Genomic DNA, 16,447 nt, shown 5'->3' on the forward strand with positions numbered 1-16,447 from the left:
AAGCGGTGCAGTTGCAGGAAGACAAGGTAGTAGCTTGGTGATCCATTCAATGAGGAAAAGAGCCTGCGGTGGTGGAGAGAGGGTTGTAGGGGATGAGAAGTTGTGGATAAGTGTCATCTCGAGAGCGAGATACAATCAAAGCACACTCAATCCTTAGAAGGTGATCACCATTTTGGAATAAAATATAACCAGATCATCACTCGCCCTTGAATACAATTCTAGAAGGGGATACAAGGACATGGACGGCTGTCCTGATAGATACACAATCAAAACTAAAAATCTAAAACATAGAAATCAATTATATAAGCTTTAGATGAGCTATGGAGTGGCCCCACTCCAATTGGATGATGGTTTATTGGCTGAAAGGGCTGGCTAACTCGTCAGAATGCTGGAACGATGCAGTCCAAGTGCGGGACACCACTTCTGCATCCACTATTAGCGCTCCTACACCCACTAAATCCAGGAGGTCATGGAATACATTGTCTTAGGCAGATCATTTCTTGTAATGTTAGTTCAATGCACTCACTACCGATAAGTTCTCCCTCCCATTTATTTTACTTAATATATTGATGACTTGACCATTGAACAAATCCAAAAAACTGTAGCAAAACCTCTTGATCTCATGAGTGCTTTCACACTTGTGCAACACCTACTTTGCGAACTCATCATACTTTAGACCGAGTCCTTCAACAACACTTTACGTTCACATCACACATTTCTATTTTGAGACATGATTTTAACAACATTACAACAACAACAACAACAACAAAGCCTTAATCCCACTACGTGGGGTCGGCTACATGAATCCTTTTTCTCCATTGCGTCCTATTTAGTGTCATATTTTCATTTAGTTCTAGTAAATTAAGATCATTTTTAATACAATAAGCCCAAGTCTTCCTAGGTCTACCTCTGCCTTTCTTAACACAAGTCGAATTTAAAGCATCTACTCTCCTAATCGGATCATCTAATGGTCGATGTTTAATATGACCAAACCATCTAAGACGACTTTCTCTAATTTTGTCTGTCACAGGAGCTACACCAACCCTATCACGAATATATTCATTCCGCATTTTGTCTCTAAGTGTAAATCCACTCATCCACCTAATCATTCTCATCTCGGCCACACTTAACTTATTATTATGCTTCTCTTTTAAAGGCCAACATTCAGCGTCATAGAGCATTGCAGGTCTCACCACCATCTTATAAAATTTTCCTTTCAGTCTTAGCGGTACTTTTCTATCACACAAAAGGCCCGAAGCATTCCTCCACTTCAACCAACCAACTTGAATTCTACTATTAACATCCCCATCTATATCACCATCGCTTTGGACAACGGACCCAAGATATCTAAATCGTTCACACCTTTTAATAATTTGATCACCCAAAGTCACACTTCTGTCACTAGAGCTATTACTACTAAAATTACATTCCATGTATTCAGTTTTAGTTCTACTTAAACGAAGGCCTTTAGACTCCAATGTAGACCTCCATAATTCAAGTTTTTCCTGGTAACAACATTGATAAGTTTAATTTATGCTAAGGATCATCATGGAATATAGATGAATGGAACTACTTTTGCATCCAACATTCATTTTTTTTACTACTTTGACCCGGTTTACGTGTAGAAACTCAACCACATATGCACTGTGAACAACAACAACTTATCTCTTGGAACTATTGGAATTGTGGAAAGGAACAAATTCCGGAAATCAGCTGTATATCCCAAAAGCAAATATGCCAGACTTGAACATTTATAGAATTTTGTTAACAGAGCAACATGGACGAACAATTGCAGAAGCATGAATCCCTTAATTTGAAATTTTTTGTACCTATACATGCAATTTCACTGGATCAGAAGTAAATGATTAACCATAAGAACGGTAATCTCTCAACTTTCTGAAGTTCAGTGCATTGCAAAGAGTTCTATTTGGACAAAATCAGTAGTAAACTTTACAATTCCAATATAATTGTTAGTTCGTTTATTGAGAAGGCTTTGAAATAACAAAAAATAATTTAAAAAAGAGAGAAGATAATCATAACCTAAATCGAGTCATATATTATAGCCATTTTTTGCGATCTATGTAAATGTAGATTTTGAACGACACCAATTTTTTTGCAATAAATATATGAAAACATTGTTACAGTTCAAATATTTTGTTGAATTTATACTCTAATAATAAAAAAGAACTTAAAACACACAAATCGATGTTCTGTACTGTTAGATTTGTCTCTGTATAACAAAGATTATAGTTTGTGCTTTCTTATAGGATCACTAGCCCTTAATTTTTTCCTTCTTTTTTTGATTTATTCCTATTTTATAATGCTTCTGGGAATTGTATATATACCTTCTTTCTTGTACAAAGAAATTTATGAAAATTCTTGAGCTTTTCTTATTATTTATTTTCTACATGGTATTAGAGTGATGTTAGTGTGTTCCTTTCAACCTTTGTTCTTATTTTCTATGGTTGGGTTCTCACTTCTAATCTTTATTCTATTCTTTAAGGTTTGAAATTTTTAATTTAAAATTTATCCCTTTGTTGAATTCTCTTTCTTTTCACGATATATTGGTTCTATGAATTTTCTTCTAAGGAGTCAATCATAATTAATGGTAAAAATTATACCAAAGGAGAACTCTAGGTATTTCAAGTATGTTATTGCTTGAACATGAAAATTATCTTAAATAGTCTCAAATTATGAAAGACCTTTCTGAAGGGAAAAGAAAGATCCAATTCCTTTTGGATCTATTTCTACAGCCCAAAGATTGCAAGATCATGATATGGTTGTGAAACATCATGCTACCAAAAATCAGTAAACATTTTATGTTTCTCTCTACCTCAAAAGAGGGTTGGGTTACATTTAAACAAACTTAATCAAAGGTGAAACATGTACTCATTTTTGAATTTAAGGCAAAGTTTGCCACTACTAAAAAGGTTAATCTTTTTGTCATTGAATACTTTAACACTATGAAAGTTTATTGGTTAGAAATGGACTACTATCAAGATTTCAAAATGTTATGCTGTTAGGATGTGGCGATTTTTACAAAATTCATTGAGGGGAAAGGATTTTTGGGTTTTTGATGGGATTCCATAATGAGTTTAGCCAAATTTGAATTCATGTTCTAAGCAGAGAAAATCTTATTTCTTTGAATGAAGTATTCTCTCTCGTTTGAGTAGAAGTACAGTGTTGGACAATTTTTCAACCCTCAAGATATCTGCCATGATAATTTCTGAAACCCTAGATGAGAGATTTTCAGTCATAGAACATTCTCCAAAAGGGCATCATCCTCGTTTCAAAGAAAGTCTTTGTTGCAACTATTACAAAAAGAAAGGGCACAATAATGTCAAATGCTAGAAATTTCACGGAAAATCCCAAAACCATGGAGTAAATAAAGGCGGAGATAAAAAAGACATGCTTGCCTAGTAGAGTCAAAAGGATTCATTTTAGAAGAAATCAACAAATTAAAAATTTTTCTTAATTCCTTAAAAAAATCGATAGAAATTTGTTCTCTTGCCCAAAATGGTATGATTTTTAATTTTTATGCTCTTAGTGTCTTCTAATAATTGTACCCTTTCCTGGGTCTTTGATTTAGGGGTAACCAACTACATGACAAATTCAATTAATATATTTCAAACTTACAAACACTGTTCTAGCAATAGTAATTAAATGTTGCAGTTGGATTTTTAAAAATTGTTGAGGAGAAAGATTTAAAGAAATAAGATTTATTCCTATTTTATAATTGCAAAATTAATTTTTTATTGATTATTGTGTTTTTCAAACTCTCATTATGGGGAAGATAGATTGTACAAGCTAGAAAATGATGAGTTATACCTTCGTGAAGATTAATGACAACTATCATATTCCTTCACCTTTCTTACTACTAACAACATTTGGACCATCATATTATAAATTATGACATTTTTCTTTCAGAAATCTTTCATTGTATGTTTCCTTCACCCTTTGTATTAATTCTAGATCTATATGACACTAAATAGGATGCAATGGGGAAAAATGATTCATATAGCCGACCCCACATAGTGGGATAAAGGTCTTGTTGTTATTGTTGTTGTATTTGAGCACCCACCCTTTAAAATTCCCAATATTTCTGGAGCCACTAATTTTGTTATATTTATTAATGATTGTACTCAAATGATAAAAGTAAATTTAATTAAACAAAAATTTGATATTAATTCTATAGTTTCTATATAGTCATTATCACAATAACAAATCAACTTAATAGAAATTCGATTGTGTTTTATGCTTCAAATATTCACTGCCAATGGTTTTAATCACACCTTAACTTTATTCTTTTTAAAAAGAATGTCTTATCCATCAATCTTGTTCTGACACACCCCAACAAAATGTAGCGACAGAAAGTAAAAATCTTCATATTTTGGAGTTGATTAGGACACTTCTTCTGCACAAATAAATTTCAAAATAACATTAGGGGAAACTATTCTAAAAGTTACCCATTTATTCAATAGAAGACATTCAAGAGTAATTGATTTCAAAAATATATTAAATTATTTGATAAAATTCTTTCCTATGAATAACCTCTCAAAAATTTAAAAATTTTTTAGATGCATTGCATATGTTCATATCCATAAATAATATAGAAGAAATTTTGATCCAAGAGCTATCAAATATATTTTCTTCGGACATCTGCCACCCATAAATAATACAAATGCTATCATCCACCCACAAAAAGGTTATTTACTTCGATGAATGTCACATTTGATGAACCCATAATATATTTACTCAAACTCATCTTCAGGGGAGAATTCTCATCTTAATAAATTTAATGATTTTTTTCATCTTGACATTCCTGCAACAAAAATTCATTCAAATATAAATTTTGTACGACTGTTCCCCTTATAGAAGAAGGAATAAACCCAACAAAAATCTCCAGCAAGCCCACGACTTGAAATCGTTATCAGGTAACACTACTCAACCCACTACCACTTATTTATACCCCATTTCTCGATAAATCTTATTTTATAATTCACTCCATCTCATAAAGTGTTTCTAACCATCATCAATGCCAGACATTTTTCTTTTCTTCAAAGTCTATTTGAGCACTTTAAGTTAATAATTGGAAGCAATCCATGATAGAAGAGATGAATGCATTATAAAAAAAACGTACATGAGAGATTATTTAATTAAAGGAAAGAAGATAATATGATGCAAATGAATTTTCATACTGAAATACAATGCAAATGGGAACTTAAAAAAGATATAAAACAATATTAGTAGTAAAACTAATATGAGATTGATTATCAATAAACATTTGCTTCTGTTCCAAAAAATGAGTACTATTCACATTCTGATATCTCTATCAGCCAATAATGAGTAATTTATACAATAATATGATGTAAAAATTATTTTCTTACATGGCATTGTCGAAGAAGAGTTCCATATGGATTAACCATCAGTATTTGATAGTTTTAAAAAGAATCAGATATGATGATTGAAAAAAAGTTTATATGGACTAAGATAACCACCAAGAGTCTAGTTTGACAGAACTGAAAAGGCTATGAAAGGAGTTCGATACAAATAGAGTGAAGGAGTTAACTCATTAAATTTTCTTTTGATGGTAAAATTTCAATTCTTATTGTGTATGTTGAATATATGATTATTATAAGATATGAAAATTAAGAGAGAGAAACTCTCAGAAAAAGACTTACTGAAAAACTTCAAATTAAAGGGTTAAGAAAATTCAAATACATCTTGAAAATAGAAGTGGTTCAATCTAAATAACAAATATTTCTCTCTCAACATAGTATGCTATGGATCTACTAAAAGAGACTAATATGATAAAATGCAAGTCATGAAAATTCTACTAAACCAGGACAAAAATTGGATCTTGATGAAGGAGCTAATGTAGATGCGAGACAATATTAAAGGTTAGTGAAACAATTAATATACTTGTCTAACAACCATCTTTACATTGCATTTGTAGTAAGTTTAGTTAGTCAATTCATGCACAAACCTAAAGATTCACACCATGTCATTTATAGAATCCTCATGTATATCAAATCAAGCCCAGGAGAAGGATTTTTATACAACACAAATGCAAACTATGTGTGATTACGACGGATAGATGGTCCACATCATGATATTATATATTTTTAAGACAAAATCTCATAACATGGAGAAAAATATTTGGTTTCAAGATCAAGTGTTAAAATTGAGTTTAGAGCTATTGTGCAGGAGATTTATGAGTTTCTATGGATTAAAGTTACATTAGAAAAATTTTAAAATTAAGTAGAAAGCGTCTATAAAACTATATTGTGATGACAAATCAATCATCAATATTACACACAAGTTTATACAACATGATCTTACAAAGCATATTGAGTTTGATAGACACTTTATAATGGAAATTCGCTTGATTTGTACTCTGTGTTATGAAAAAATCATTTGATTGACATAGTCACCAGAAGACTCTGCAACCCAACATTTAAAAATATCATAAGCAAATTTGGAATCATAGATCTCTATCATCCAGTTTGAGGGGAGTGTTGCATTTCTACTCCAATGATAACAGAGAATTTAAGGCATATAAATCGAGGCTTTGTACCATTAGATCTTTCTCTCTACAACGCTTGGATTATAATATGTGTGCTTTACCATAGGATCACTGGTCCGTAATTATTTCTCTCCTTTTTTTGATTTATTCTAGTTTGTAATGCTTCTGTGATATGCATGTATATTTCCCCTCTTGTATAAAGAAAACCATGAAATTCTTGGGAGTTTTCTTTATTACTTAATTTTTACTCATTTTGTTTTTGATTGCTATATGCTGAGTTTTGCATCAAGTTTTTATGTCCCTTTTCTATTTTTTTTTTTTTTTTTTTTTTTACATCATCTAAATAGAATTCTTTTGTCCCTCTCCCTCTCCCCCCCCCCCCCCCCCCCTCTCCCCCCCCCCCCCCCCCCCCCAACACACACACACATTAAAGTTTCCTATGACGAGTGCAATACTCATGAAATGCAGAATAATCTTCATGAGCTGTGGTCACTCCTCAATTTTTTGTTGCCTGAGATATTTAGTTCAGCTGAAACATTTGATGAATGGTTTCAAATATCTGGTGAAAATGACCAGCAGGAGGTTGTTCAACAGCTTCATAAGGTGGGTTTTGATTATATTATAATATTCTTACTTTCTTGTTTCTATGTTATTATTCTAAACTTGAGATCTTTTTTTTATATGTAAGGTTCTTCGCCCATTTCTACTTCGGCGGCTTAAATCCGATGTAGAAAAGGGATTACCACCTAAGAAGGAGACCATACTTAAAGTAGGAATGTCCCAGATGCAAAAGAATTATTATCGAGCTTTGCTTCAAAAAGATCTAGATGTGATAAATGCTGGTGGAGAAAGGAAGCGCCTTTTAAACATTGCCATGCAACTGCGTAAATGTTGTAATCACCCATACTTATTTCAGGGCGCAGAACCCGGTCCTCCATATACCACAGGAGACCATTTAATAACCAATGCAGGTGACTTATCTGTTAAAATATGATTACTTATGGACATTATGTCGGATTTGTCATTGACATGGTTTTATTGCAGGGAAAATGGTTCTTCTTGATAAATTGCTGCCGAAGCTGAAAGAACGTGATTCCAGAGTTTTAATATTTTCACAGGTTAATCTTTCATCACGATTCATTTTTTTTACATGTATGAATGTCGTTGTGCTATAATTGTTATATATATGGTAATATAAATTGTTTAAAATTGATGTTTCCCAATAAGAAATGGAAGCATTTGACATATTAGGAGTTGCATAGTTTTGACTTTTGTGAAACCATCGATATAAGCAACAATGAATACTTGATTATTATGTCATAACAGTTAAATATTTTATTTGTTGTGAAATATGGAGTTATGATCCATTTGAGCGAGATTTTAAACCCTGTGAACTTTGGGCTAACCTTTTTTCATACTAGCTTCTTCATTAATTATATTTAATTTACCCCAGTTGTTTCTGCTCCTCTCTTGAGCATGCTTTATTACATTTCAGTTTATTGTTTTACTGAATTAGTACTCTTGTACTTTCTAGCACATTACACATCTCTGTTAAATTCTCACCCCGGATCCAGATCAATTTGTCAATATTAATTTTGCCACCACAAATATGTAATTAATAAATTATCTGATTTTGCAAAAATTGGTAAATGCTTCAAGTTACTGCTTTCAACTAACTTTTCTTTACTACAGATGACTAGGTTGTTGGATATCCTAGAAGATTATTTGATGTTTTGTGGGTATCAATACTGTCGAATTGATGGCAGTACCGGAGGGGAAGATCGCGATGCTTCTATTGATGCCTTTAATCGGCCAGGAAGTGACAAATTTGTTTTCTTGCTTTCAACTAGAGCAGGTGGTTTAGGAATTAATCTCGCCACAGCTGATGTCGTCATTCTCTATGACAGTGACTGGTAAATCTGCCAAAACAAATATCCATTTTTTAATTCATTTAACCTGAAAATCCTGTTGGCGTGCTCAGGAATCCTCAAGTTGATCTGCAAGCACAAGATCGTGCTCACAGGATTGGCCAATTGAAGGAAGTACAAGTGTTCAGATTTTGTACCGAGGTTCAACTTGATTTTTAGAATGGGGCATTACATACATACCACTCAATTCTTATGTATTACGTATCTAACATCTAAACTTTGATTTTTACATTTATACCACTCAAATCCATAATATCACATAAAAAACACCACTATTTTCACTTTTAAAAAATGAAATAAACCTTTTCATGCATGGGTAAGGTGACACGTAAAAAATGAAGTTTTGGTGTTAGATATATAAATACATAAGACTTGAGTATATGCATGTTAATCTTCCTTTTGGAAATGTTTAGCTGAAGCATCTCCAAAAGTTAAAACCTAACAACATTTTTCTTTTGATAAACAGTTTACCATTGAGGAGAAAGTGATTGAAAGAGCATATAAAAAGCTTGCCCTTGATGCTCTAGTAATTCAACAAGGTCGTTTGGCTGAGCAGAAAAGTAGGTGTTTTGCATTATAAAACATCCTTAAACAATCATACCCTTTTTTTAATTTTATATTTCAATTATACTTTTTAATGCAGCTGTAAACAAAGATGAGCTGTTGCAAATGGTGAGATTTGGTGCTGAGATGGTCTTTAGTTCTAAGGACAGCACTATAACAGATGAAGATATTGATCGGATCATAGCTAAAGGAGAAGAAGCAACTGCTGAGCTTGATGCAAAGATGAAGAAGTTTACAGAAGATTGCATTAAATTTAAAATGGATGACAGTATGTGTTTTTACTGTTTTTTTTAATCTATTTTCTCGAAGATTATCTGAGCAGTATTTTGTTCGTACTTTTCTTTGTGTTCAGATGCCGAGCTTTATGATTTTGATGATGAGAAGGTACAAAGTTTCATATCTCTAAATTATAAGAAACATCTTAATTAGAATTTTTTGGCTGGATATGTTTAATTAATCATGTAGATGTGTTTTGTTAGTTGAAATTATCTGAAGCTTTCTTAATTTCATGCATTTAGGATGATAGCAAGCTTGATTTCAAGAAGATTGTTAGTGAGAATTGGATTGAACCACCCAGAAGAGAACGTAAACGCAAGTGAGTTTACACTCTTAAATATCTTATCACTTTTTTTTCTTCCATCCAGTTGCTATGCATCTTATTTGTCCTGTATGTATAGTTACTCAGAATCAGATTACTTCAAACAAGCCATGCGTCAGGGTGCCGGTCCTTCAAAACCAAAAGAACCACGAATCCCTAGAATGCCACAGTTGTGAGTCTTTTAGTTGAATTATCTATTTAGTTTATACGGTGCAATGAAAAATCTTGCATCTTTTTAAGTTCCCAGGTTAAGTGTGTAGTTTATGTAGGGAACTGATGTACCTCTTAGTTGACATGATCTTTTGCTTTTATCCCAGGCATGACTTCCAGTTTTTCAATAGTCAAAGGCTTAGCCAGCTTTATGAAAAAGAAGTTCGATATCTTATGGTGCGTTCTTATAGGGTCTTTTCTATTTTTGTAGACTGTTTTATTGACTCTGTACTTGTTTTCTATGTATTCTTTTTTCAGCTTTTTTCTTTTCGGGTGGAGAAATTGGATGATTTTTCGTATGATTTGTAGAAAATAAAAGGAAGATTTATCCGTTTTTTAGATGATTTGTGTTTTTGTTGTTCATGCATGGCATTTGATTTATATAAGACATCTTTTATTTTGGCGACAGTATGGTCTTTATTGGAGGTTTTGGCCTATGAAAAATATGGGCGCCTTCAATTTTCGTACATTTTTTAGTAGACTTGTAGTCTTTATATTATGAAACACATGATCACATTTTTCCCCTTTTTAATCGTGTAGTTGGCCCATCAAAGGAACCAGGCAAAAGATTCAATTGGAGATAGTGATGATGCTGAAGGTACTTTCTATTTCTTCAAGTTTACTAGCTATACGGTCATTATGTATTAGAAGCGTGAGGAATTTTCTGCTGTGAATTTGCAGAATTAGGTGAATCATTAACTGCGGAGGAACAAGCAGAGAAGGAACAGTTGCTAGAAGAGGTGGACAAAGGGGAATATTTGAAAACAAAATGATTCTGTTAATGATTTGTTATATCAAATTTATGGTTTTGTTTTTTTTTTTGAATGATTTAGGGTTTCTCAACATGGACGCGGAGGGACTTCAATACATTTATTAGGGCATGTGAGAAGTATGGACGTGGTGATGTAAAAAATATAGCCTCTGAAATGGAGGGGAAAACACTAGAGGAAGTTGAAAGATATGCCAAGGTTTTTCAAGAGAGATACAAGGAACTTAATGGTAATGCAATTTTTTATTCTTTTCCATTGCACAGTAAATTGGGCATATTGCTTCTCTCCATCCTCTTATTCACACGGAAATCCTTTTTGAGACTGTGCGGTGGTTAAGATTCAGTGTGTTTTGAGGCCAAGTAAAAGCTACGGTGAAAAAATGTCTATTCTTTGAATGGGAGGGAAAAATAGAAGGGGTTGTTAAAATCTGCAAGTTTTTCAAGGGGAAAATTCTTTATTTTTTAATTATTCACAAGAGGATTCTATTTGCAATATAAGAGAAATTATAATGGTTCAAGGTGCAATTAAATAAATTGATGCAACTCATCAATATAAGAAAATTTCCAAGATAATCAATTTCTTAAGAGAACATTTCCTTTCAAGTTGGAACATATATCACCAAGATTTTGCTTTTTACAAGTGTTTAAAAATGGACTTGTCCTTGAGCCTTAGTAGATATGTCAACCAATTGTTCTTAGTAATTCGAGGAGTGAAGGTTTATTTTTGGCATAATATTTTTGATAAAATAATAGTTAATTCTAACATGTTTAATCCTTTCTTGAAAGATTAGGTTGTTGCAGTATACATATGATACATCTCGAAACCAAAACCAACGAACAAACCACGACGAAGTCGCAATAGATAGGTGGCAAAATATAAATAAGGGCTGCTTTTACAACTATCAAAGGAAAAACAAACAAGATACAAAAGATGATCTACTTTCGAGAGGTAGATCGGCTCTTCCACACTCTAGAGCTAGGAACAACACCAAAAGAAGCTGCAACCAAAAAATAAATGCATAAAAAACAATAAACCCTAGGCTCCTCCCCTTAATAGAATCCTTCCAAAACATTTGAAAACTTCCCTCCAAACTTCCCTCCAAACTTCCCTCCAAACTTCCCTCAACTACTCCCCTCCCCTTAATAGAATCCTTCCAAAACATTTGAAAATTTTCCTTCCAAACTTCCCTCCAAACTTCCCTCAACTACTCCTCCTGAATCTGTGATTATGGCCCGAGTAGACCCCACCCCCTCCTTTCCTTCCTCCGCGCCTCACTTGGGTTCCTTCCCTTCTTCCCGCGACACATGCTGGCTCGCTTGTGGGCCGACAGGATTGCAATCAGCAGGTCCTTTTTGGACCGGCTCCAACCTGAGCGTAACATTAGCTCATTTAAAAAAAGTACCTTGTCCTCAAGGTTGAAAGAGGGAAATTGCTTGTGGATCATCTCATAAGGCTCCCATGTCACTTCATATTTTGACAGTACTTTTCACTTAACCAATACCTCATTTGCTCCTCTTACTCCTCTGCGCACTCCCTCGTCCCCTAATGGTTCCAGAATCACCTCAAAGTGCCCCGTCAACATCGGCGGTAGTATAGATGAAACCGCTCGTCTTAGCTGGGATACATGGAAGACCGGGTGTAATGCAGATGATGGTGGTTACTTCAAGCAGTAGGCCACTACCCCGATGCATGTCATCGCCTCACAAGGCCCAATGTATCTTGGTGAAAATTTATTTCTTTTTCTCTTGACCAATGTCATCTGTTGGCAGGGTCTCAACTTCAAGTAGAGCATGTTTCCTGGTTCAAATTGCACCTCTCTCATGCGTCCATTTGCTTTTCTCTTCATGATTTGTTGAGCCCTCAAAAAATGTCCCTTGAGCTCTGCTAGTATCTTGTCCCTCTCCTTCAAGTACTGATCAATGCTGGATACCAGTGTAATGCTATGCCCATAATTTATCAAGTGAAGTGGATCTCGCTCATATAATATCTTGAAAGGGGTTGTCTGTGCGGCGGCGTGGTACAAAGTTTTATACCAATACACAACTCATGTAAGCCACTTAGCCCATAACTCTGATGTATCAAATACAAAACACTGTCTGACCATTGGTTTGGGAATGATATGTGGTGCTCATTTTAAGGACCGTCTCTTGCAACCTAATTATCTATTTCTAGAGGTGGCTGAGGAACACCTTGTCCCTATCCGATACAATCGATTCCGACACTCTATGCAAACGGACTACTTCCAGTATAAACACCACCGCGACTGAGACTAGTGAAGGGATGTTGTAAGGGAATGAAATGTGCATACTTAAGCGATCCACGATCACCATAATCACTATGAACCATTCTGATCATAACAACTTCTCTATAAAATCCATCGTCATTTCTTCTCAGACCTTCTCCGACAATGCTAATGGTTATGGTAACCCCCCTAGTGCCGTGGTCAGGTACTTGTGACACTAGCACACATCACATTTTGTCGCCAAGTTCTTCACGTCTCTGCCCATCCCACCCAATAAAGCTTTGCCGCTAGAAGACTGTAGGTCTTCTGCACCCATGAACACATTGCCATGAAACTCTTGTAATAATCTGAGAATATACTCCAACGACTTTGGTAGTACGAATCATCTCTGGTTGGGCAATTATTGTCCCCTCAATGCATATCTTGGATGATTCAGATCTTGTAGTAATGCAATCCTTATTTTCCTCATTCCTTTCGCTCTCCTGTCTTAAGGCCTCCCAACCTAGAACTAGAGAATTGATAGGACCGTCAATTGGGGTTCCTTCACCTTTCTCGACAGCGCGTTAGCTGTCCTGTTCTCCAACCTTGGTTGGTATTGAATCTTGAAATCATACCTCAGTAGCTTGGATAGCCATCTTTGATGCTCCTCTGTCACCATCCGCTGTTCCAGAAGTTACTTTAAACTCTTCTGGTTTATCCTGACCAAGAAATGTCGCCCCAACAGGTAGGACCACCACTTTTGGATAACCGAGATAATTGTTCAAAACCCGGTGGTCCATACAGAATCTCCAACTAGTATCTTTTTTCGTCATCAACAAGACGAAACTGGAAAAAAAGCTCACACTAGGCCTGATAATTCCAGCCTTGAGCATCTCTCAGATAAACTTACATTTCTCATCCTTCTAAATCTGGGGGTATCTGTAGGGTCTGACGTTGATGGGAGAAAACCTCCTTCAATATAATTGCTTGCATGTACTCCTTCCGAGGAGGTAACCCGCTTGGTTGATGGAATACATCGGTAAATTGTTGTAGGAGCTGTTGGACCCCTTCTGGAAACTCTGCTAACTCTGAATCTCGAATCTCCTCAATGCTCTGCAACTCCGCCAAGTAACCCAGTCCTGCTCTCTGAATCGACCTGACCATGATTTTGAGCGACACCCTGATTTTGCATAAATTAACATCTCCTCTCAGCACCACCTTCCTACGCTCCACTTGAAACTCTATCGTTAAGGACTTCCAATCCACCTTCATCCATCCCAATGTTCGTAATCACTTCATCACCAAAATCACATATGTGCTACCTAAATATAAAGGAAGAGATTCTTTCATCACCTGTAGGTTGTGTAAGAACCAGTCCCTTGTAAATTCCCCTACTTCTCTCCACCATCCTCTTCTCCATCATGAAGCCAAAGCTCCTTGTGGTCACCAGTTTCAACCTTAAATTTTTCACAAGTTGATTTGAGATAAAGTTATTTATGGCCCTGTTCCCCGATTAATCCCCCCACCTTCATGGTGTGATTTTGGGTATATCCCATCGTTGAATTGAGGGACACCTCTGCCATATCCAAATATATTTGCTCCTCCACAGCTTCCTATTTTGAGTCCTCACTCTCTGTACCATCCTCTTGAACTAAAAGAACCTGAAGGGCGTGCTCCTTGCAACGGTGTCTTGGGGCATATTTCTCGTCATAGCAGTAACACAATCATTTGGCTCTTTTGTCCTGCACTTCCTCAACCTGTGAGGCGCTTGAAATTACTTCTAGGACGAGGTTCAGCACTCTTCTTTTTTGGCATCTCTTTCTGTAATGATATCGTCTTAGTCTTCGGTGTCGTGACTGTCATGGTGTTCTTGTAGAATCCTCTAGTGTTGTCACCTTTGCTGGTCTTCTTCACCTGTTTCTTATCCTTTATCATTTGAGCTAGCTCCATTATTTTCCTCAATCCATGCGATCTCAAGGAGCGGACGATCGCACGTATGTCGGACTTTAAGCCTTTCAAGAAATTTTCTTCCAAACTTGCTACAGAAATCCCGCTAAACCTTCCTGACAAAAGCTTGAACTTCTCTTGGTACCCCATAATTGTCCCTTCCCGAGTCAAAACATATAATTGCTCGTGTAGGTCTCCTTCTCAAGTGGCTCGGAAACATTCCAACAAGCAATCCTTAAACTCCCCCCATGAGCATATCATATATTTTGCCTCCATCCATTGGAACGACACTAAGCCCTCCCCTCCAATCATAATCCCGCTGCCAAGTGCTTCTCTTCCTCAATCAACTAATTGATCGCAAAGTATCACTCCACTCGATACAACCATCCATGTGCATCCTCCCCTTCGAAGATTGACATATTCGGTTTCCTGACCCTTGCATCTCTCTCTGGAATTTCCCATGTATCTAGGGTGAAACTCCCTCCTGCGATCATAGACATATCCCACTCCCGATTCTCTCTTTCTTTCATCATATTCTTCCATGCCCCTTCCCCTGTCTCTTTTGCCAATTTTCAGCCCATCCCCCTTTATCAGAAGTCTCCACTCCCCCTCTCGAAGTTTTAGGGCGACGCTCAGTAGATGATGTCTTCTTCGTTGTTTTTTTTCTTGATCTCCCTCACCTTTGACCTTGCCAAGGATTACCTTATCAACCATTGGTTAGGGTTTGCAGCTGGAGCGGTTGGCACGGTCTTGGATTGCATCTCGATAAGCTTTTTAATGATCTTTCGTATTTCCCCTGTCTTCAAATCCATCATTCATTCGACTTTTAGTAGAAGAAAATCTGTCCTCCATAGTAGCAAACCTTTCTTCTATTCTGGATCGAATTTGTTCCACCTCTCCTTCTAGCACATCAACTTGCTTTGCTGCCATCCCACCAAGATTTATGCTCTGATACCAATTTAATGCGCCTCTACACCAAAATCAGCGAACAAACCATGGTGAAATCGCAATTGATAGGTGGAAAGACTCAAATAAGGGCTGCTCTTACAACAATCAAAGGAAAAACAAGCAAGATACAAAAGATGTTCAACTTTTGAGAGGTAGATCGGTTCTCTAACACCCTAGACGTTGCTAAGATCAACATCAAAAGTAGAAAAATCAGCGACCACAAAACTAATGCTCAAAAACAACAAACCCTAGGTTCCTCTCCTTAATAAAATTCTGCTAAAGCATTTGAAAACTATCTTTCTAAACTTCCCTCCAAACTCTTCTCAATTTCTCTTCCTTGAATATGTGATTATGGTCTGAGTGGACCCCACCCCCACCTTTCCTTCCTCTGCGCCTCACCCGGGTCCCTTCCCTTCTTTCTATGACACAATTCGACCCGCTTGTGGGCCGACAGGATTGCAAGAACCGGCTCTTTCGTAACATGTCAACTTGATTATAGTTTATAACTGTTGATTTAATTTGCTACATAGGTTTAAAAAGTGTAGAGGTCCTCAAGCCGTGGTATGAATCTCAATCAAATGTTTTTCACAACATTAAGGGTGATGATTTATTTTTTGATACTTCATTATTTCTTAAAATGATAGTTAAGTTTAATAATGCTGAATGCATTTGTGGAAGATTGTGTTGCTACAATATAAAGGGTCATTTATATACTGTCAGATCTTGATTTGTCCG

General features: G+C 35.8%; 1 protein-coding gene across 3 annotated transcripts in view; it reads left to right on the top strand.

The window, feature by feature from the left end:
* The window catches only part of LOC110031186 (ISWI chromatin-remodeling complex ATPase CHR11-like), a 41,466-nt gene that overhangs the window by 15,704 nt on the left and 9,315 nt on the right, over positions 1–16,447 (top strand). For all 3 annotated transcript variants that reach the window (XR_002294714.1, XM_020734271.1, XM_020734270.1), the window contains exons 8-21: positions 6,995–7,129; positions 7,215–7,497; positions 7,571–7,644; positions 8,219–8,439; positions 8,508–8,595; positions 8,921–9,014; positions 9,098–9,286; positions 9,371–9,402; positions 9,537–9,613; positions 9,696–9,788; positions 9,934–10,003; positions 10,367–10,424; positions 10,508–10,566; positions 10,660–10,825. Coding sequence is in view for 2 of the 3 variants with exons in the window: in XM_020734271.1 (XP_020589930.1) it covers positions 6,995–7,129; positions 7,215–7,497; positions 7,571–7,644; positions 8,219–8,439; positions 8,508–8,595; positions 8,921–9,014; positions 9,098–9,286; positions 9,371–9,402; positions 9,537–9,613; positions 9,696–9,788; positions 9,934–10,003; positions 10,367–10,424; positions 10,508–10,566; positions 10,660–10,825 (1,639 nt within the window). In the remaining variant the exon portion in view is untranslated. The remainder of the gene's footprint in view (positions 1–6,994; positions 7,130–7,214; positions 7,498–7,570; positions 7,645–8,218; positions 8,440–8,507; positions 8,596–8,920; positions 9,015–9,097; positions 9,287–9,370; positions 9,403–9,536; positions 9,614–9,695; positions 9,789–9,933; positions 10,004–10,366; positions 10,425–10,507; positions 10,567–10,659; positions 10,826–16,447) is intronic.

Source organism: Phalaenopsis equestris, unplaced genomic scaffold, assembly GCF_001263595.1.
Source record: "Phalaenopsis equestris unplaced genomic scaffold, ASM126359v1 Scaffold000787, whole genome shotgun sequence".
In the NCBI taxonomy this organism is placed as follows: Eukaryota; Viridiplantae; Streptophyta; class Magnoliopsida; order Asparagales; family Orchidaceae; genus Phalaenopsis; species Phalaenopsis equestris.